Source organism: Ostrinia nubilalis, chromosome 29 (genome assembly GCF_963855985.1).
Source record: "Ostrinia nubilalis chromosome 29, ilOstNubi1.1, whole genome shotgun sequence".
Classification (NCBI taxonomy): Eukaryota; Metazoa; Arthropoda; class Insecta; order Lepidoptera; family Crambidae; genus Ostrinia; species Ostrinia nubilalis.
Genome location: NC_087116.1, coordinates 1,490,235 through 1,512,531, shown reverse-complemented (window position 1 = coordinate 1,512,531; position 22,297 = coordinate 1,490,235). Strand labels below are relative to the sequence as shown.

At 36.7% G+C, this 22,297-nt stretch overlaps 2 protein-coding genes across 3 annotated transcripts; one reads left to right on the top strand and one right to left on the bottom strand.

The window, feature by feature from the left end:
* The first annotated feature begins 387 nt into the window (after positions 1-387).
* On the top strand, positions 388-14,749 carry LOC135085777 (uncharacterized protein C1orf198 homolog). The gene is made up of 4 exons (XM_063980576.1): positions 388-671; positions 4,658-4,830; positions 7,020-7,420; positions 12,243-14,749. Exons 1-4 carry the CDS (start codon positions 540-542, stop codon positions 12,374-12,376), a joined length of 840 nt encoding a protein of 279 aa, XP_063836646.1. The 5' UTR covers positions 388-539; the 3' UTR covers positions 12,377-14,749.
* Positions 14,750-15,441: 692 nt separating this feature from the next.
* LOC135085767 (protein dj-1beta) lies at positions 15,442-20,895 on the bottom strand. Of its 2 annotated transcripts, none has more exons than XM_063980568.1 (6): positions 20,764-20,895; positions 18,420-18,528; positions 17,256-17,375; positions 16,673-16,787; positions 16,409-16,554; positions 15,442-15,775 (listed from the first exon to the last, which is right to left on the bottom strand). In XM_063980568.1, the coding sequence occupies exons 1-6, from the start codon at positions 20,859-20,861 to the stop codon at positions 15,671-15,673; spliced, it is 693 nt and encodes a 230-aa protein (XP_063836638.1). In that variant the 5' UTR covers positions 20,862-20,895; the 3' UTR covers positions 15,442-15,670. The 2 variants fall into 2 exon arrangements, with proteins under 2 accessions (XP_063836638.1, XP_063836639.1); XM_063980569.1 differs by lacking the exon at positions 20,764-20,895 and adding an exon at positions 20,698-20,738.
* Positions 20,896-22,297: the final 1,402 nt, after the last annotated feature.

Below are 22,297 nucleotides of genomic sequence, written 5' to 3'. Positions count from 1 at the left end.
ATTTTGGCTAACTTTGTTGACAATTTTATGAATTGATTGTGCATTTTCTAAATGTTTTGAGCCGTTAAACTAAAAATTTTAATTATTTTCGATTAAGAAAACCGGTAAACGGAAAGTATTACATGAAATTATGTTTGTAAAATACAGATGGCGCTAAATGCTAATATCGGATATACAATCATTTGATTAGTTTTCGAAAATAAATCTTATATCTATCAGTATAAAGTTTATATTGCTTTGTGTTCTATGCGCATGACACTTCTCGCCTAATCATTAGATAATTCTTGTAACATTTGCTAATAAGTAGAACTCTATTAGGTAAGCGATTAGTGCTAAATTTGCTTGCATCAATTTACTAAATTTTTGACGTTTCCTTTCATTATTTATTTATTTATTTTCTGTCGTCCATTCAATAGAAATAGACGTGCGAGTGAGTCATGTGTAAATAATTAATTTTACTCACGAATCTCATTTGATTTGATAGTTTAACATCTAAGAATATTCAGTGCGATCGTGTGGTTGTTGTACGAGTGACGAAAATGGCGTTGACCGCCGTAGCGGAAGAGTATTTTCGTACGTTGAACCCACTTGCAAGCAAAATTCACGAAGACATTGTTGAGGCAAAAAGTGCATATGAAAATATGTGGGATACGTTAACTGAAAAAGAAAAGGTATGTGCCGTTATACATTACACAAACTATAGCAGCTAATATCCCAATCTTTCTAAAAATAGATATTGTTCCAAATGGTTCCAAAGTTCCTCCTTCCTGGTTCAAATCACAACTACACATTTCTATTAAAAACAATCTCGCATGTCTCAATTACATTTAGACACAAATAAAGACACTAAAGAAGTAAACAATGCATTTATGTAATATAAACATAAATTAGATTTATGAATACCTATTAAACATTATTTTACATGTTAATATTTCATTTATTACAAAACTTTATCGCTAATATTAGCAGATTACTTTATTTAATGATTTGATTAATTGGTAATTAATGCTAATGATTGTTATTATATGTCTTTATCTAATGACAAAAAATAGACAAGAGGGCCAAAAAAACTCACAGGTATAGCGTTTTTCTATGTACCTGCCTACTAAACTTTTTATTTTTAGTAAAAAATGTTTTTTCAAATTGTAGATATGAAACTAAAGTTAAAGAACGAATGGCCAATATATTAATACTCGAGTGACTGCTATTGTACGCGTCTGCTTCGTGCAAAAAATATTAAAATGTAAACAATTAAAATTGTATAAACTTTAAATAACCTTTAGTTTTAAGGTTAATTTTGTATTTCTCTTGTAAGTGAATGTAATTCTTTTAGAGAAATAAATGTCTTAAACCATAAAGTAAAAGAAAATTAACAATAAAAACAAGACAAATTGATATGTTAAAAATGTATCATTCATCGTAAAAGAATTAATTTTTACCTATTTTGTTGTATTATTGTTGTCATATCAATCATTTTGCTTTCACGTTGACGAAAGAAAAACATGTACAAGTTTGTTGTTTGCAATCGTTGAAATAAGAAATCGTGTTACCTTTTTTATTAGCCTAATTTCAAACGGCCTTCATGTTGTAAAATGTTTGTAACAGTTATTTATGATCAGAGTCATGAAATTCTGGAATACAGTATCACATTTATCAAAAAATATTACTAAAGAACAGACTTTTTTCTGCTACTTTTTGCTGATGCCGATTTAAATCATTACTTTTGAAAAAAAAGTCTTCCCCAACCCGTCTGGCCAGCGTGGGGAGTGTAGGAGAAATCCTCCATTTGCCTCTGGTAAATTAGAGGGTCGTGCTCCTGCAGTGGAGACTAAATGACCTGATGATGATAAAAGATGATCTTCTTCTTATTGTGTCAACAACAAACCTACACCCAAAACTCCACTACAAAAGTGGCGCTGTCAGCAGCATTAATTAATTCCTCCTGAGTGCAGTTGCTTAGATAAAAAATGATAGTGCTGATGCTTAATGCAATTTTTTTTAGTTTAAAATTTGATTTGAATTGGTCATAGTTTTTATTGTGTTAAATTTAAATTGTTTAGTGACTATAACAGCTAGTATTAAGAAATTATTTTAATAAGTGAGCTCATTCATAATTTCATAATCATTGAGTAAATAAAATTTATTAAATTCTATTTACTTTATTAAGTCTTACTTCTGTAACTCCAGTTTTAAATCTAATTAATTAAATATCTTTACATCATGTAGAGTGGTATTGTCTGTCTGTTTGCTAATGAATGAAAAGGAAATAAAATTAAATACAAGAAAAGAAGGAAGGAAGTCTGAATGAAAGTAATTAAAAACAAATAGTACTACTAGTACAAGGTATTCAATCTAGTGAAGCATGAAAAACTTAGGCATTTTTATTTTTTCTATACCCTAGGCCACACACGTCGCGGTAACCCGAAGATTCGCGCCATTGCGATGTGTGTAACCAAACATTCGCGTATACTTAGGTGCTTTTTTGCGTAGTCGCAAGACTGTTCGTCACCCGAATGATATGGCGATGTGTGTGGCCCACCCAGGGGCATCTTAAAGTGCATCTAAACATTCCTCAAAACGCACCTTTTAGGTAGGTGTAGTCAGCATCAAATAATTCGTGACACCCAAAGTGACCAAAAAGTTGACAACACAACCTTATTCAAATTGTAACAAAGACGTGTTGCGAACTTTTGGCTACTTTGGATGTCACGAACTACACTCGCGAGCAAAAGTATGGAATCACTTACATGAAGTTGTTTCCACGCGATCTTGTGTACTAACGAATTTGTTAGGAACAAAAAAAGTGGCACCTTTTTAAAGATTAAACTTTTATCTTTAAATTGATACCAAATTCATTTAAATCACAACAGTATTTAAAAAGATATCCCGGCTGATGTGAAGAAGTAACGAAAAAGACATGTATGAACTGTTTGATACGTCGCGAGTTGCGGCCTATTTACCCCCTATAAAAGCACGCGTTTTCGGATTTTTGCTTTCACACGTTGATTCATACACATCTCCGCTTCTTTTGACACTTTACCTGGGATTCTACACCTTCAGAAGCAGCACAAATCGTTGCACTATTGCAAGAAGGGCTCAGCCAGCGGGCTGTCGCACGTCAGCGCCACATAAGCCAGTCCTGGGTTTCAAAAGTTTTAAGCCGCTTTCGGGAGACTGGTGGCTTTATCCCGAGACCAAGTTCTGAACAGCGCCGGCGCACATCGCAGAGGGAAGATCGTTTTTTCATGTCAACCTCTCTATGAAATCGTCATTTGACTGGAATCGACGTCCAGTAAGAGCTCAGAAATGTTCGTAGGATAGCTATTAGCGAGTAGACAGTTTGTCTAAGACATAAGCAATAGAATTTAACTCCAAAAAGGCCTGCCACAGGCTCGAAACTGACGGCAGGTCAACGATAAGCACCCTTTCAATTTGCTCGTACACATCTCGATGGGAAGGTGAGTAATGGAGGCGAGTTCTGTTCTCCGATGAATGCAAACTGTGTTTGCAGGGCAGCAGTCGAAGAGGTCGGGTTTATAGGCGGCCTGAGGAGCGATTTGTGCAGTGCTGGTTCGCTGAAACAGTGGCTTATGGGGGTGGCTTGCTCGATTTAACATCGAGATGTGTACGAGCAAATTGAAAGCGTGCTTATCGTTGACCTGCCGTCAGTTTCGAGCCTGTGGCAGGCCTTTTTGGAGTTAAATTCTATTGCTTATGTCTTAGACAAACTGTCTACTCGCTAATAGCTATCCTACGAACATTTCTGAGCTCTTACTGGACGTCGATTCCAGTCAAATGACGATTTCATAGAGAGGTTGACATGAAAAAACGATCTTCCCTCTGCGATGTGCGCCGGCGCTGTTCAGAACTTGGTCTCGGGATAAAGCCACCAGTCTCCCGAAAGCGGCTTAAAACTTTTGAAACCCAGGACTGGCTTATGTGGCGCTGACGTGCGACAGCCCGCTGGCTGAGCCCTTCTTGCAATAGTGCAACGATTTGTGCTGCTTCTGAAGGTGTAGAATCCCAGGTAAAGTGTCAAAAGAAGCGGAGATGTGTATGAATCAACGTGTGAAAGCAAAAATCCGAAAACGCGTGCTTTTATAGGGGGTAAATAGGCCGCAACTCGCGACGTATCAAACAGTTCATACATGTCTTTTTCGTTACTTCTTCACATCAGCCGGGATATCTTTTTAAATACTGGTGTGATTTAAATGAATTTGGTATCAATTTAAAGATAAAAGTTAAATCTTTAAAATGGTGCCACTTTTTTTGTTACTAACAAATTCGTTAGTACACAAGATCGCATGGAAACAATTTCATGTAAGTGATTCCATAGTTTTGCTCGCGAGTGTATTTGACGCTGACTGCAACTACAAAGTGCTCTTCGAGGAATACCTCGAAAAATTTCGCATTGCGAGTTAAGGTCATAATAGCACACTTATCAACCTGGAAAGGGATCAACACCGCCGCACCGTGTCGTCTTTGAAATGAGGCGAGGCGTTTACGTTACGGTGCGGATAAGTGTGCGTTACAGTACGCAGTTTCATACAAAGAATACTGACCGCCTCAAGATGATACGGTTACGATCCGTTTCCGGGCTGATAAGTATCCGTTATTTAGTCACCATATACAATATTATGCTCAATCATTATTCCAGGTTGAAATAATAAACGAATCGATCATCAAACCGGAGATTGCTCTCAAGTATGCGCTTCTGGACACGCTTGAGTTTGATATCAACGACCCTCCGGTCCGGAGGGATGACCTCATGTCGTTCTTTGGGAGGGAACACGCGCAAAGAGTGATACAAGATGAGAATACATCTTACAAGTAAGTCTTATTCAAACTCTTCTTTTGACTTTAACTGGTTAGGATTTTATTGACCTTCAGGCTGATCGCCTGCACCGCGCTCCGCCGCGGTACACGGGACGACAGATTTAATCATTATACAGGGTGGAAACGATAAGTGATCTCACTCGATTATTTCTAAACTATACAAGATATCAATAAACTAGGTACTGATCCTGAAAGTGCTTCATGAGCTCTATCAAACGGTATTAATAATAGGTTACATAATAAACTGGATCTAACCGAAAACTCAATGTTTCCAGCTTCCATACATTTGGTAAAGTCACATTATTTTAAAAACTACACATGATATCGTAAAACTGATTACTGATTCTAAAAGTGCTTCACAAGCTCTATCCAATGGTATCAATAATAGGTTACAGAATAAACTGGAACTATCAAAAAATTCAATGTTTCTTTCTTCGATACATTTAGTACTACCACAGTCATGACACTCATCTCTTGACAATATTATAGCAAGTAAAGCCTAAAACCAATGTTTTGCATGAATAATTTTAAATAAGAATACAATTTACAAGTTTATTTTAAGAGTTTATTATTAAATAAAAAAAATTACACTTTTAATATTGTGTGGCTGGCATACATTTAGTATGGAAGCTGGAAACATTGAATTTTCAGATAGATCCAGTTTATTCTGTACCCTATTATTGGTACCGTTTGAAAGAGCTCATGAAGCACTTTCAGAATCAGTTACCAGTTTTTCAATATCTTGTATAGTTTAGAAATAATCGAGTGAGATCACTTAACGTTTCCACCCTGTATGCAAGTACCTCAGTTTGTATAGAAAACACGCGCGGCACAACGCGTTTGAGCGCGGGATTCGTCATAATTATGTCGCCACGCGGACCACGACGGAGCGCGGTGCAGTATGATAATCGCCTAACTGCTTGGGTTTTTATTGACCTTCACTGTGGGTTATTGACGGTCCAGCTGTAGATCCTGGGTACACAGGATTTGCAGCGGTGGGAATGAATGACAGACAAAAATACTGAGTGCAGTAAATAAGCCCTCCCAAAGTCTGGCTAGAGCGTGAGAAGTTTTGACCAAATTCTCTATTTGCCTCTGGTATATTAGAGAGGGTCGTGCTCCTGCAGTAGAGACTATATTATGAACTAATGATAATGTGGCTGCAGCATAGTACACATCATCATCGTCATCATCATTTCAGCCATAGGACGTCCACTGCTGAACATAGTACACATGATAGTTTTAAATCAAACATGACCTCCCATTCATGTCGATTTGTAGCGATCTTTCTGTGAGCCGATTGAGGAAAATAGCGAAGTACCATACCATATTTACTTAGAAACTGGATGACCCCGCGATCTTCGCATCTATCAGTCAATGAATATCTTCATGACCAAAAATGGCACCATCGATTTACCACATGACCACATCAAGGGCCAAATCCTGACCCATCATAACTACTTACGATTCTTCTGATTAAATTAGTTGCGGGTCCAATGACAGTTTAACTTTCCACGGTACAAACTTGACCTTCACTGGTTGTGTTATTGGCGGTCAAGCTGTAGATCCTGGCTACACAGGAGTTGCAGGTGGGAACGAGAGGTGGGCATAGTCTCGTACTCTTCCAAACAACTCATGCGCATTTGCTAATTAAACGTATGTGCAATAGGCTAGTAACATGCAACTTCCGACTGCCGGTCAATTCCGATAACTTCCGTTGTAAATAACAAAAATAACAATGTAATCGATTGGTTGGATGGGTTTGATTCAGAATTTTCTTTTTATATCGTGTGTTTTAACATCGGAGGTCAAAACTCATGTTCCACTAGTGTCAGCATGAATATACCCTTACTTATCGCAATTTAGAGTAGGCGCACACCGTTGATTTTTAGTTGGCCGATAGTTGTGCTCGATTTCAAATTGTATGAAGAATCGGCCAAATCGAATCGGCGTAGTGTGCGCACTCCCATACATGCCCATACTGATCAACTGCCCGACTAAACTATCGGCCGACGAAAAATCAACGGTGTGCGCCTACTCTTTCTGTCATGTTTGTAATGACAATAATGACGCTCGGATTGCTCTGATTAAACTCCCCGCACCCCGAGCTTCCCTCTACCAAAAATTGGTGGGGCGCGTCTTCGTGGATGGCACGATCTATAAACCTTTTTATTACTTTTCAGGGATGAACACTCGGCCCCGTTCCTCTACCAAACGAAAAGCCAGCTCAACCTCTGCATATTATCCGAACATCGAAACCAGAAGGAGACCAAACCGACCTCCCCTCTCCCTGTCATGACCGAACTAGCCATATCCCATTCAAAAGTTGTCTCAGAGTTGAAGAACGCTTTAAAAACGCACGAGAAACTAAAAAGTTATCGCGAAGAGAGTGAGGTGACGTCACCTGGGTTTATATCGAAATTTATTAATAATTTCAAGAGCAAAGACGAAGAAAGGGAGTGTTTGGTTGTGACGGAACCAGCTCATATTGTGGCGTCCTCGGATAATTTCTTCAGAACGAACTTTAAAAGCCCTCAGAATGAGAAATATGAATATAGGAATAGCGTCGTGAAGTCTAGCAGTGGTAAGTTATTTCTTCTGATTAATTTCGTTGCGGATCCAATGACAGTTTAACTTTCCCTCGGGACAAACTTGACCTTCACTAGTTGGGTTATTGGCGGTCAAACTGTAGATCCTGGCTACACAGGAGTTGCAGTGGTGGGAATAGCCCCGAATTCTTACTATTGAAAATACTAATATTATGTACCATTATAAATGCGAAATTATGTCTGTCTGTTACGCTTTCACGCTACCACTGAACCTGAATTGATTTTGACGAAAATATAAAGATAGTTTGAATCCTAGAAAAGGAGATAGGATAATTTTTATCCCAATTTTTGTAACTAGGACGCGCGCGATAAAGTTTTCGTGACAGACAAAATTTCACACAGGCGCAGTTGTGGGCAAAAGCTAGTTAACCATATTTACTATTTTTAAGTACATTTTTAGAATGCATAGACCAAAATGTAGATACAACACAAAGAAAGTGCCAACCGACTTATTATAGTATAACAATTGAGAATGTTACTAGGTATGCAAAATCACTTGAAACCTATGTTACAGTTAAGCTTTTACATTTACAAATACATTAGTTTTTATTTCATTCAAAAATACCCAGTAGTTATGATTTTATAGGCATTCAAAGTTCGCTTAAATATTGAGTCCCGCCGACGGTCACGTGACCCCGTGTGACGTACATTCACAGCGTCCGCTCACTAGAAAACGGATATAAACATACTTAAATATATTTTTTTTGTAAATACAAACTTATTATACATATTAACACCCAGACCCATCACAGAAATTAAAATTGAACCAAACCCAAACTTGATGCGATTGTGTTGTTTTATTTGCGAATTACCTTCCAGCTCGATCATTAGACCCCGATTACTATATAGAATTAAAATACTCATCAATACAAAACGAACGAGCCCAAACTCGATGCATTTAAGTCGTTTTATTATAGAGTTCCTATGGCCACCTTCCAGCTCCATCATCAGATCAGCTCCATGTCATCATAATATTGCATGGTCATCCAAATCACATGTGTTTGCGAAATTTCAGCTTAATCGGTTGCCTGGAAGTGGGTCTTAATTCAGTTTGCAAGATTCCACCCATACAAATATGAGCCAGTCGTTGTAATATGACGTCACGCGCATAAAATGGCGGGCCGGCCGCCGCCCGCATTTTTAAAATTCAATATCTTGGAAACTAATTAACGTATCGAAATAATTCTTTCACGTGTATTTTTTATTTTTAACAGAGAATACAGAAAGCTAAAAAACAAAATTAGTGAACATTCTTCATTATAAATGTTATCAAACCTATGACACAAACTAAACATTACTAGCTCGAATCAAAACAAATATTCGTGTTGAAATAGATTTTGTCACACAGCACATCGGGCTAAATGCCGCTGTATACAGGGTGCTAGGTAAATGGGTATATGAGCCGACACTAGCCCATATTAACATGGACATATAAATGGTATGGTGAAGTCAGAAAATTGATATCTTCATTTTAATTATTTTAATTTTCATACAAATCGGATTTAATAAAATTTATTTTGTATGAAAATTAAAAAAAATAAAATGATGATATCAAATTTCTGACTTCACCATACCATTTATATGCCCATGTTAACATGGGCTAGTGTCTGCTCATATACCCATTTACCTTACACCCTGTAGATCTAGCACATAACTCAGTGAGCGCCTGAGGTATAGGAGCGGCATGGGAAGGGTGACATAATAACCATAACCGCCTCTGTGGTCTAGTGGTAAGACCACCTGCTTCAGACGCAGAGGTCCCGGGTTCGATTCCCAGTAGGGGCAGATTTTTCTGTTCGGTTTGGTTGGTGGTAGGGCTTGTTCTAAGTCCGCCTGGCTAGCTACCACCATCTTACCTAAGTCTGTCGCCATAACAACAATGTTAACAACATTGTTGTGTTCCGGCAGTTAGAGGTAAGATAGCCAGTTCCTCCGTGGTTGAGGATTCCGGGTGAAGCTCGCTTCCACCTTCGGCCTGATCGTCACTTACCATCAGGTGAGATACAGGCCAAGAGCTTCCTCGTTGTGGATAAAAAAAACATTGACATATTATGACGTGACAGATATACAAATCTTGTATCATACAGGGTGGCCAGGGAGTTGACGTTCAAAGCTAAAACTTAGATTCCTCAATCAAGGTGTATCTAAATCACCCCCATGTAATGTTCTACGATTTTGCTTAGTTTAGGAGATAGATGCCCGTTTTCACTATCAATCCCTAATTTTTAAGTGACCCCTTTGACAACAAAATTCATGTTATATGTTACCATAGGGGTCACTTAAAAATTAGAGATTGATGGTGAAAACGGGCATTAGTCAATTTTGTGTATCTTAACTATCACCTATGGTTGGTTTTTATTTTTTTTCTCACTCTGAAACCTTCTCTAGCGTGAGTAAGTATAAATAAACAAACTACAAGTGCACGCCAGAGCGAGAAAAATAGTTAAGGATAAATCACAAAATTAACTCTATCTCCTAAACTAAGCAAAATTGCAGAACATACAATATGGGGATGATTTAGATAGGGTAAGGTGGGACACAATGTTACACGGGGTACAATGTTACAATGCATATTTCTCCGTCCCTTTCTATAGTTGTATAATATTCAGCGGCTCAGTTCAGCAGCTCTTATGAGCTTGACAACCGTGTATACCAACATCATACAACTAATAGAAATCGACGGAGAAATATGCATTGTAACATTGCTTGTACCCCGTGTAACATTGTGCCCCACCTTACCCTACACCTTGATGTAAGGAATCTAAATTTTAGCTTTGAACGTCAACTCCCTGGCCACCCTGTATAAGTCTTGATGACGTTTGTCGTCTCGAAACACTCCCGTGCCCGCTCCCATACCTCAGAAACTAACTCAGTTAAGCGCTAGACTTATAATGGGATGCTTTGTAACAGTATTTGTAGACTGATGAATGTGCCTGGCCTACAATAACATTGTTAATTATACATTGATAACGCACGTTCAAGATGACTAATTGTTAATTGTGCGATTAGTCAGTGACACAGATGTGGCTAAATCATTTGTTATCTCGAAACCAGCTTCGTAATTGAGTGGTCGACATTATAACAGAGTTAGGCGCGGTTTCCCCCACAGATCACAGAAACTAAAGGGAGATGTGACAAGGGGGCGGGGCCGGTGTCGCAGCAATATGCCCAAAAACAGAACACATTGCTCGTGAAATCAATGATGACAGAAGCGACGTCATAATGTAAAAATTTTACATTGCGTAGTACTAAAGATTATTCGAACGTTGAGTACTGATACCGCAGTGGATAATGAGCATATAATATTTTGATTACTTTGTGTGTGTGAATTTCTAATGCGATACTGAGTTTCGAACTCAGCTCATTAGTTGGCAATGTTGGCATCTCTCTATATCCCTATGGTTTCCAAAGCGATTTTAAAGAATAAAATACGTAAACACTTATCAAACTGGAAAGGGATCGCAACCGTATTAACTCGAGGCGGCAGTATTCTTTGCATGAAACTCCATACTGCAACGCACACTTATCCGCACCGTAACGTAAACGTCTCGCCTTGCTGACAGCTCGCAAAAGGCGATACGATGTTGATCTTTTTCCGAGTTTTAAACAAATTAAAAACATTAGTACAAATTCGCTATATTAGTTAGTTTTAAAAGCCAAAATATGGAAAATTATACAGGTTGTCAACTCCAAATCAAATTAAAAAACAATTTATACAGCATGTCAACTTATATCACAAAAAACAGACATTGAAATCTTAATAACATAGCTTGATAAATTATTTAGTAGAAATATAGTTTACTAGCTTTCCGCCCGCGGCTTCGCCCGCGTGGATTTTTGTGTCACAGAAAAACTTTATTGCGCACGTCCCTGTTTCAAAAACCGGGATAAAAACTATCTTGTCCTTTCCTGGGACTCAAACTCTCTCTATGCCAAATTTCATCAAAATTGGTTCAGTGTTTTAGGCGTGAAAGAAAGACAGATAGACAGACAGAGTTACTTTCGCATTTATAATATTAGTATAGATTGACATGTTACGCATATAATTACGCATTACTTTTTAAATGCCTAAATAGGCTTCTGGTGAAAGTAGTTTGGCAGATTTGCAGTAAATATTTCATACAACAAATGTAACTAAAAGTGTGTAACTAATATTGCTAAATATTTATAAATCAATGCGTTAACGAGGAAGATACGTGTAAAGAATATTGATGATAATAAATTATTAATAAATGCGTAACAATAATACGTTGGGATTACAATGAAGCGTGGTTTTGAATATTTATGCCAGACTAGTGTCTGCTCGTGACTTTGTTTGCGTATTAAATAATATCATTAGAAGTATTATACTAATTACCTAGTTCTAAACTTAGCAATGAATCAATAATTATAATAATATTGACTGTATTATTACGGTGTACCGTAGCCAATATTTTCTACAAATAAGCATACTTATAAGATTTCAACTGTGGACCCTGCTATAATAAGAATTTCCTAGTGTTTATGTTTTGGCTACAGAGATTACCGCGGCCAGGCCCGCGAAAGATAAGTGGCCCGCGCAAGTATGGCTTGATCTTAATAATTGAGTTTTTATTGAGCTTGTACTGAGAGTAACTGAAATAGGAAATGTAAGTGGCCCGTCGTTAACGACTGAATCCACGGCTGGGCCCGACTCTTCAAAGGCTGAGGAGCCTTGCTTTATAGCAAAAGTAAAACAGGCACTAACAAGCATGTTCTACCAATCAACCATAGAATACCACATATCATCCATGTAAACAATATACTTTTCTATTACAGATATCTCCGAAGAAAACCGAGGCCTCCTTTCCTCGAGCCAGGCGTCGTCAGGAACCGACTTCCAGTCCACCGAGACGCTGACAGAATCCACCACTCTACCAAAGACAGGGTACGACTTCCTGGATAACTGGTAACGGGGATCTGATAGTATCCTGTCCTTAAGTCATGTGCACATTTTTATGGTAACTAATTGATATTTCAAGGTCAGAATCTTAAGACCCAGTTTTTTGTTCGTAGTTAAAATAACCAATATTGTCTTTTATTATCAGGTCCAATAGTTTACTATTAACAAAATGTAAACTAATAGTTAAAAATTGTACTAAGCCTCAATAAAACTCATTTTATTTTTGCAAGTAGGCTTTTAAAAACCACTTTTACACGTCCCAGTATTAAACCTGCTTCGGGACAATAAATGGGCCAGTGTGTTGAGAAGAAGCAGCGCAAGAAACTCAGTCACTAGTCAGCCTCAAGCTTATTTTGTTGATATTTAGCCACTTGTCATTAAACTTGACAGTTATTTTTAACTATGGATAAAAAAACTGGGCCTAAGATTTTTCTTAAATTACAAAGGTAAAGAAAATTCGGCTTAATGAAAGAACTTTAAGGTAACTCAATTTAGAAACTAAAAATGGTCTTGTGTTCTATAAAATAAGGTTGAAATTGCCATGGTATTAAACTAAAAAGGCATAATATAGTCTGGTCTGCGAGCACGTAGATTTTTTTCCAATGACCCCAAGCTATCCATCCTTATCGCTCGCGCGTTGCTGTCGCGCTCGCACACTCACTGCGGGCGCCCGTCGCACAGTCGCGACAGCAATATAATTACGCGCGAGCGATAAGGATGGGTAGCTAGAGGGCATTGGACAAAATTCTACGTGCTTACAGACCGGGCTTTAGACACTATCGCATACTTATATTGTATGGTTTGAAAATGTGTCTAGTTTTTTACGTGTGTGTGTAGGTATACGACAACCGTATTAATATTAATGCAAATGTATGGTATAATGGGCAAAAATCCTCAGTTGATATTTAACTTTATTACTAAAGAAATAAGGCTTAAATTGTGTTGTATGATTGCGATTATAGTTTGTGCTTGTGATTAATTTATACCATTTATTTTCTAGTGATATTTATATGCTTACCGTGTTTACACTTACGACTCATCAATGTAGGAAGAATAATATTCTCTCTCTGAAAAACATCAATCTTTTAAACTGCGATCTCCAACCCGCCTGCCAAGCGTGGGGATTATGGCAAAACCCTCCACTATAGTGGAGGAGGCTCATAGTCCAGCAGTGGTCTGTAAAGGGCTGTTGATGATGATGATGATTTAATATATTACTGATAGTACTAAGGTACCATGTTCATAAAATGGCATGCTTTATTAACAAGCGTGCTCAAACAACTCGAAATAAGCATGCTTATTATTAGCAATGTTTCAACACATGCTACTAAGTAGCAATTGCTCAATAGTGGCATGCTTTCGTGCTAAAGTACGGTCGCCGAGCACGTAGGATTTCGTCCAATGACCCCAAGCTACCCATCCTTATCGCTCGCGCGTAATATTACTGTCGCGACTGTGCGACGGACGGCCGCAGTGAGTGTGCGAGTGATAAGGATGGGTAGCTCGGGGTCATTGGACGAAATTCTACGTGCTCGGCGACCGGACTTTAGTAATGAGTATGTGTAACTGTACCATTATTACACTCTGATTTTAGTTAAATCTATCAGCCTGTATGTTAGTGCTCATAGTATTAATATTTTGCCAAAAATACGTAGAAAAGCTTCGTAATCTCATTTTGTAAGACTGTGACAGTTGTATTTAAGTTTATTTATGCGTATACAGGGTGTCGCTACTGTGTGTACTTTTTTAAAGTAAAAATTTTTCAATTGTCAGATAACTTTTAATTTGCCAGGCACTGTCTTGTGTCAAGATGTTTGCCAAACAAAAATGTTTTTTGTTAGTAAAAATTATTAGTATTCTAAAGTTGTCTTATTTTGTATGGAAATGGCTCAGTCAGTAAGACCGTTATATCTTTTGAAGTTATCTGGCAGTTAAACAATATCCCCAAATGATATTAGTATGTAATAATGACTGCACGTCAAGTTAGCACTGGAGTAGCATCTTATTTATTCGTTAAGTGCTGTTTTGCATTAAAATGTGCTGTCACTGTACATTATACACCCTGTATTAAAACTATAATTTAATACTCCGTACTGAACTGCAATTTTTTGAACAAAATTGTATTAATTGGTGTGTTACTCTCTTAAAATGCATTTACTCTGTGTAATTTATTTAATTTTGTATTCATTACTAGAGTTATGCCCGTTTTCACCATCAATCCCTAATTTTTAAGTGACCCCTATGTAAACAAAATTCCTGTTAATTGTTACCACAGGGGTCACATAAAAAATAGGGATTGATGGTGAAAACAGGCATTAGTATTACTTATTGCAATATCAAATATACGTCTTGCTTAGGAAATCGATTTTTATTTTATTATACGCTATTTGTGCCTAATTCTGTGCCTTAAAAATGAACTTTTTATCAATTTTTAATAACAAAAAGTATGCTTAGTCAAGTTATTATGGGTCAAGCGCATACTGCGCATTCTCAGCCAATGCCGGAGGTATGGGAGCGCGGCACGGGAGGGGTGACATCACGTGACAAAGCATAGTCTCAAACGCATCTGAGTTTACGCTGACGTTTGACGTCACAAAAACACCCTCCCGTGCCGCTCCCATATTCTATAGTTCCAATATACTGAACTGTCCTATCCATGACATTGACAGAGGGGCGCCACCGTCTATACAGGATCGCTGGTTCTGATTTTTGCCATGTTGGAAATCATATAGTTGAACGATGGTAGCGCCCCCCTGTCATTGAGTTTGGTGGGACAGTTCAGCGTGGGTCATCTATATTAATTTAGTCTGTGCTAGAGGTAGTGACAGAAGGAAAGGAAGGAAGGAAGAAACAGAGGAAGACGTAGCGTGGGCAGGCCTCCCACTAGGTGGACCGACGATCTGGTGAAGGTCGCGGGAGGTACCTGGATGCAAGCGGCGCAGGACCGGTCTTTGTGGAAATCCTTGGGGGAGGCCTTTGTCCAGCAGTGGACGTCTTTCGGCTGAAACGAACGAACGAACGAGAGGTAGTGAGGGGGCACTTTAAAAATGGGGGAAAAGCTAAATGAAAATCAAATTAACAATTTAAAACAAATTATATTTTAGACTTAAAATCAAAACGAAAACAAATCCTGGATATTTTAGTAACAAAAAAAACGAACCAAATTCTAAAAATATGGATACTAATTTTGAATTATCACTTTTTTGCTTAATTATTACTATTATTACATAACATACAATATTATACTTACACCATTGCTTGTTATAAGCTTATACAGAGTGTAATTTTTAGACTTAATTACTAATTAATAGCCACTAATGATCATTCCCTTCTCCACTTGGGCAGCTGTGTCCTTGTCTGCCAATAGCTCGATGAGCGAGAGACCAAACCAATAAGCGGTGCCGGGACCCTGGAAGTTAAAGGATATTAAATTGTATTTTGAGTTTTATGACAATGAAGTAAAGCTCAAAATTAATTAAACAACATTTTTGTTTATTAGTTTCGTACATAACATAAATAACGTTTATTGATTACTTTACAAAGCATTGAGCGATTTAATAGTAATTAAAATTTCTTATCGATTCGTGGGTTCGATTCCCGCCTAAGGCATTCGACTTTTTCAAGTTTCTTTGAGTAAATTAGGAACCCCCAAAACTTAAGGCAGGGTCCTTCGCGTTTAGTTTCTAAAGCGCGATACATAAGAGGCGTGTTTGTATACTTTGGAGGATTATTTGTATACTCTGCAGGATTATTTGTATACTATGTAGGATTATTTGTATACTCTGCAGAATTATTATAATTTATTAAAATAAGAGATTTTTCTGGGTAATAAAGCACGAGTGAATTAGTCCGTCAGTTAACTTATTGCGCCAAAGTTCAACAGAAGAGGCCTGTTACGTCAAGGCGTGATTAAGTGCAACACTTTGTGACGTCACACGGAACTTCAACGCACCATAACTTCTTAATTACTTGTTTGATTGATTGATAATATAATTGACGGATTAAAAGTTTTTTTATAATTAGCCTATTCTTATGGACTTACCCTGCTAGTAACAATGTTCCCATCAACCACCACTCTTTCTCCTTCCACGTACGTGTAGTCAGCAGCCGGCATTTTGTTCTTAGTAGATGGGTATGACGTCACGCGCTTGCCGCGCGCTATGCCGTGCGCGACGAACGCTGTGGGCGCTGTTGAAGGAATATATGCCGGATTCATATTTTTTAGGGATAGTACATTAGTAGAGCTACCTCCCCTATCAGTTTGATTCACCCATTCTGGGACACCCTGTATACGCAAATATCTTACCAGCACAGATAGCAGCGACGATCTTGCCAGCTTTCTCGTGTTCTTTCAGCAGTGTTCCCACTACGGACGACTTGCTGAGGCGGTTTGAGCCCTCCAATCCTCCAGGGAGAATCACCTGGAAGAAAATAATAAAAACACATTTATTCATAAGTTAACTGAGGGAAGGGAAAGCAGGGAAGAGAAGCTGCCTGCCTTGGAAATTGTAAACCAAATGGCTTTATCTTTTGGAGCTTCAAGTTTAATTTTTTACAGCTTCAACGGACTACAGTCACAGACGGATTTGATGTTAATTTCAAGATACCTTCATGTGGTCAGCTATCACAGAGCTCTATTCAATGCTGTGCGTTCGACGTTGCATAGCGTTTCTGCTTCACTTAAGCAAGTATCATTTGTTTTAGGCTGGGTTGCACCATCTTACTTTAACAAACGTCAAAAGTCTGTTAAACTCCATACCAAAAAAACCCGCTTATCGTTATAGTTTCGGTTAAAGTTATGGTGTAACTCAGCCTAAGTATAAACCATTACAATAGCCACATAGTTTGCAATAAAAACTAGAATTTGAACGTTTAAGTTAGTTACTTACTGCATCGTACTGAGGCTTCTCGGCCAAAGCATCAGCCAAAGACTTGTTTGGGACGAGTGTGACGTTACGCGAACACAGCACTGGCGCGTCACCGTCCAAGCCTGCCATGGTCACATCCACCTGTGGGGACAGTCAAAAAGTCACACACGGGACTTATCCCACCTCTCGTTCCCAACGCTGCAACTCCTGTGTAGCCAGGGTCTACAGCTTGACAGCCAATAACCCAACCAGTGAAGGTCAAGTTTGTCCCGGGGAAAGTTAAACTGTCATTGGACCCACCACGAAAACGGATGCAAATGGAGGACTTGGCCTACACTCCATGCTGGCCAGACGGGTTGGGGAGGCCTGATGTTCGCATATTTGTCCCTTAGTCGCCTCTTACTACATTCATGGGAAGAGTAGGGGATTTCCTATTCTCATCAACATCATTTCAGCTAAATGACGTCCACTGCTGGACAAAGGTCTACCTCAAGGAACTCCACAACGGCCCGTCCAAAAACATTTGTCCCAAAAACCAAATGATATGGTTATAAATAGTGCGTGATCATGGTGATATGGATAAAAAATGTCCATCATGATGATGATATGGTTATAAAATATGCATCGTCATAATGATATTGTAGCTGAGAAATGAATGTGATGAAATATAAACTTATCATATTAGAGATTTGATTATGATAACATAGTGAGTGAATCATTGTTATTTCAATAATTAATTTGTAGAAATATTTAGAAGCCATCATCATTTCAGCCAAATTACAACCACTGCTGGATAAATGCCTTCCCCAAGGATTTCCACAACCCCTGGTTCATCGTCAGTCCACCTAGTGGCAGTAGAACTACATAGAAGTAATCTTATCAAATTAAGGTAGAAGTAGTTCTGAATCATCTGCCAATATTGTGTAACACTTGAAATCAGATGTGGAAATCATTGAATGCCTATGTTTAGCAGTGGACGTCCTGTAGCTGAAATGAAGATGATGATTGAGACAGATTGCGCAGACCATCGATTTTTGTCGACCAATAGTTTAGTCAGGCAGTCAATCAGTATGGGCATGTATGGAAGTGCTCACATTACACCGATTGATTCTTCATACAAATTAGAATCGGGCTTAACTATCGGCCAACTAAAAATTGGTGGTCTGCGCTTAGGCTAACACTTACACCGCCCCGTCTCAGCATATCGACAGTGATGACGGTCTCCATCTCCTCCGCACCTTGGGCCAGGATCACTAGCGCTGTCTTCACCATGTTTGCAGCTGTGATTGATAGCCTGGAAATAATAATATTGCTTTATTACTAAAAAAAAGTTTTTCAGTTTAATCAAGACACAATAGATGAACATACTTTCTGTTTTATCAATCACAGATTATACTGTTCATCATCATTTCAGCCACAGGATGTCCACTGCTGAACATAGACTCCCCCATTGATTTTCACATTATTTTTGTACTGTTATTTTTTTAATTATAAAAAATTTACCTTAACAATACCAAACATAGAAAAAACAATTATTTATTCAATTTTGTGCAGTAGTTTGGAAGAATGCATTTTAATAAAAAGAAGATAAATTGAGGTGCAACAACTGATTGTTATTCAATAATTTGAGTTTATCATCTTGCCTTTTCAATCTTTGACACTACAATCTGACCTCAAATCTCTCTGAACTATGCAATACTCACTTATGTAGAAAACATCAAATTATTTTGAAACTACATAGGGTAAACCGTATAGCTATTGCCCACTTAAAGATTTCAAACTTATTGAGATGAAAAATTAAAGAAAGTATTTTAATTATCGACCATTTATGACTTTTTTCTTATAACTCAATAAACTGTTAAACAGTTTTTAGTTAAAACTTACTTAACTTAGAAAATATTGAAATAAATTTAAAATCCTCCAAAAAGTACAGTCATTGCCCATTACTTACACTAATTGCCCACATCAAAGCACAGTAATTGCCCAGTATCTTAAAACAAAATAATCAATTTTAAAATGACAAAATAGGCTTTAAATAAATAAAACAAAACATTAAACTTAAATTCTAGTAGTACATTCTTCAAAATTTCAAAATAAATTGCGTTTGGCCTTATTAACATATTATCAAATATTTCTTGAGCTGATGTTGATGAGTCAGAATCGGTAGAGACAGAATCATCTACTTCAAAACATAGATGACGCAAAAATTTGAATTTTATATGTATTTATTTTTTTATCTTCTTTGATATCAGTTCAAGTGGTTGCTCAGAATTTTCAATTAGCTGTTGGTTATTCTTCCCTAAAGTTGTATCTATTTCCTTACAATTTACATTTTCACTAGTAGATTTAACGTAGGATTTTCATTTTTTGTATATTTGTTTGAATTTTTATCATTTTTTTCAAGCCAAACCATATTTTTCAGCAATTTATCTTGTAGATAAATTGTTGGATACATCTTGTACAGCTTCGATCGGTTTTTGCAAATTTTCTATGCTATATTGAACTTTTGGAGTCTTTGGCATACTGAAAATGAAACATTAAAAGCCATTTCAATATTTATGCCTGTAAATTGCGAAACAAGTCTAGCAATGAACAACTTAAACACTGCTTCTGCATGGTGGCAACAATCTAATAATAATTGCCCTGGGCAATAACTATACATTAACATATAGGCAATAACTGAAATGACGGTGGGCAATAACTAAAAATATACAGATTTTATGTGCAGTGATTACCCACCGTTAAAATGACCGTTAGAAATCAAATTTTATCAGTTATTTTCATTGATAATGGAGAAAACACTTATAATTTCATCATGACTATACATCATTAGTTGAATAATAAATAACTTGCAAAAAAAAATTAACCTCTAAGCAAGTAATTCCTTAGTAAAATTGTTAAAGTCTTTACCTATTTGAGTAACATTTTCACCCGTCTTGACAAAATCCGCCATAACTGTTTTTTTTAGTGTGTCCTATTGTAAATTTTAAATCTACTGTACATTAATCTCGGAGCCATCTACTTAGTAAATTCAAATCTAACTAGAGTGATTCAAAGTCAGCACCTGACAATATTATTCTTAAAGCGGGCAATCACTACCAGTGGGCAATCACTCTCTGGTTTACCCTATTATTTTAATTTCAATACCAGGTTTTCTTTACATTTTATTGCAATCTGTCTAGGGGGCATTGGGAAATATTTTCTATCATGATTATAATTCTACGAGAGATATTTTAATGATAGAACCAACTAGAATAAAGCTACAATTTAACATAGGTACTGAAAATAATATTTAGGTATAATAACTAAAAAAAAATATGATAAGTAGGTACTTGAAGTTTTCGAGTTTAAACCTATTTATTTCTGGATACTGTGACTATTTACTCAAGATTTTAGCCATTCGCTTCTGGAAAATACTTTAAATTAGTAAATAATATGCATAAAATGTATGTATGTAATTAACCTCACAAAGACCGGGATCACAGTTTTCGGCAAAACTTGTAATGTAAAATAAATTTTGGGAACTTACGTTCGGTGCCAATAGAATTCTTTATTTAGCAGGAACTTTGCACTTGCACTGTGTGTGGGAGTTATAAGTTTTGTAACAAAATTTTTTGCCGCAAACATGAATATTTTATTTAGTTTTTTGACAATGACATACAATCTTGATGCTTGAAGGTCATTCAGAAACCAAAGGAGATTTTTTTCAATTTTTTTATTTGATTATGTAACAATAGCAATGTATGCGTTATTGCAGCCTATTTACAAATCTTAACTAATATACGGCTACATAATAAAAGTTGAAATAACGTATTCAATTTTGTCCAAAACATTAGATTTTATTAAACACGAAAGATGTGATTTCTGAACGAAAATAGTTTTGTTTTGTTTTTGGTTTTATTTGATGTTGTCACTGTGAACTAATTACCCAAAAGTATGGCAAATTTTGTTTTGATGTATCCCTGTATGATTGATGCCCGCGAATCTAACAATAGAATCAATAATGTGATCGCTTGTGGTTTGATGGGATAATGCCCTGTGGACTCACTCTTACGTACTATCATGTTTTGGATTTAGTCATGTACATTATCTCAAAATATTCACAAATAGCTCTAATCAGATAAAAAAACGATTCTGAACGTGAAGGTCGATATTATTTAGTAATATAATAGTAAATTCATAACAGGACTAAAAAAGCTATTAACTACGAAATGCTATTACACCATAAAAGAATATTTAGACGATAAAATTCATTAGCGATGTACAGTCTAATTTTTTAGAAATCAGCAGAAATGTCATCAAATATGTCCAACTGACATAAAAATATTTTTAGTCTGTGAACTAGTGATGCGACAAAACCTCTCGTTAATCGCGAAGTGAAATATTGTAGTACTTGCGTATCATCGCCGGGTGATCGTCAAAATACTAAAAATATGCAACAAAGTCGCAACGAATGTGAACTGATTATGAAATTTTCGAGAACAGGAAACAAACTGTATGCACAGATGTAATCAAAAAACACACTGGATAATAAAACAATCAATGATATCCGTAAAGTTATTAAACTTCAAATAGTTGCAAAAAGTTCTGTTTGACAGTGTTGCTACTAGTGTTAGTTTTCTTAAAAATAAACAATGGAACAATACGTAAGCATAATTGAATAAAAAAGTAAAATAATTTCGTTTAAATAAAACCGACTAAAAATTAAACTGACTCCGAAAAAGTAAACACTAAAAGTAGAAAAATAATTTTACGTTATCTCCAATATTGTCGAAGTTATCGCTGGAAAACTAAACAAAGTATCGTATATTTTTTATTTAAAATTAATCAGTAATCGGAATAAGTGAATACTTAAAATAATATCGATTAAATTTACAGATTATTGTCTATGACTCACAGGTTACGGCACTGATGTGTCAGAGACAAGTCATAGACAATATGGAGATAACACATGATTTTAAACGTCAAGTCAATTTGACAAGTCACAAATTTTCATCGTCCACGTATTTTGCTAAAATAATTTGTTTCAAAGATTGATTTTAAACTTGTATAAACGTGAAAAT

Excerpts from the sequence above, each read along its gene's own strand:
- LOC135085777 (XM_063980576.1), top strand. The coding sequence starts at position 540 with ATGGCGTTGACCGCCGTAGCGGAAGAGTATTTTCGTACGTTGAACCCA. Across the intron at positions 672-4,657 it reads CGTTAACTGAAAAAGAAAAG|GTTGAAATAATAAACGAATC; the intron begins GTATGTGCCGTT and ends TCATTATTCCAG. Across the intron at positions 4,831-7,019 it reads GATGAGAATACATCTTACAA|GGATGAACACTCGGCCCCGT; the intron begins GTAAGTCTTATT and ends ATTACTTTTCAG.
- LOC135085767 (XM_063980568.1), bottom strand. The coding sequence starts at position 20,861 with ATGTTTGCGGCAAAAAATTTTGTTACAAAACTTATAACTCCCACACAC. Across the intron at positions 18,529-20,763 it reads GAATTCTATTGGCACCGAAC|GCTATCAATCACAGCTGCAA; the intron begins GTAAGTTCCCAA and ends TATTATTTCCAG. Across the intron at positions 16,788-17,255 it reads AGAAGCCTCAGTACGATGCA|GTGATTCTCCCTGGAGGATT; the intron begins GTAAGTAACTAA and ends ATTTTCTTCCAG.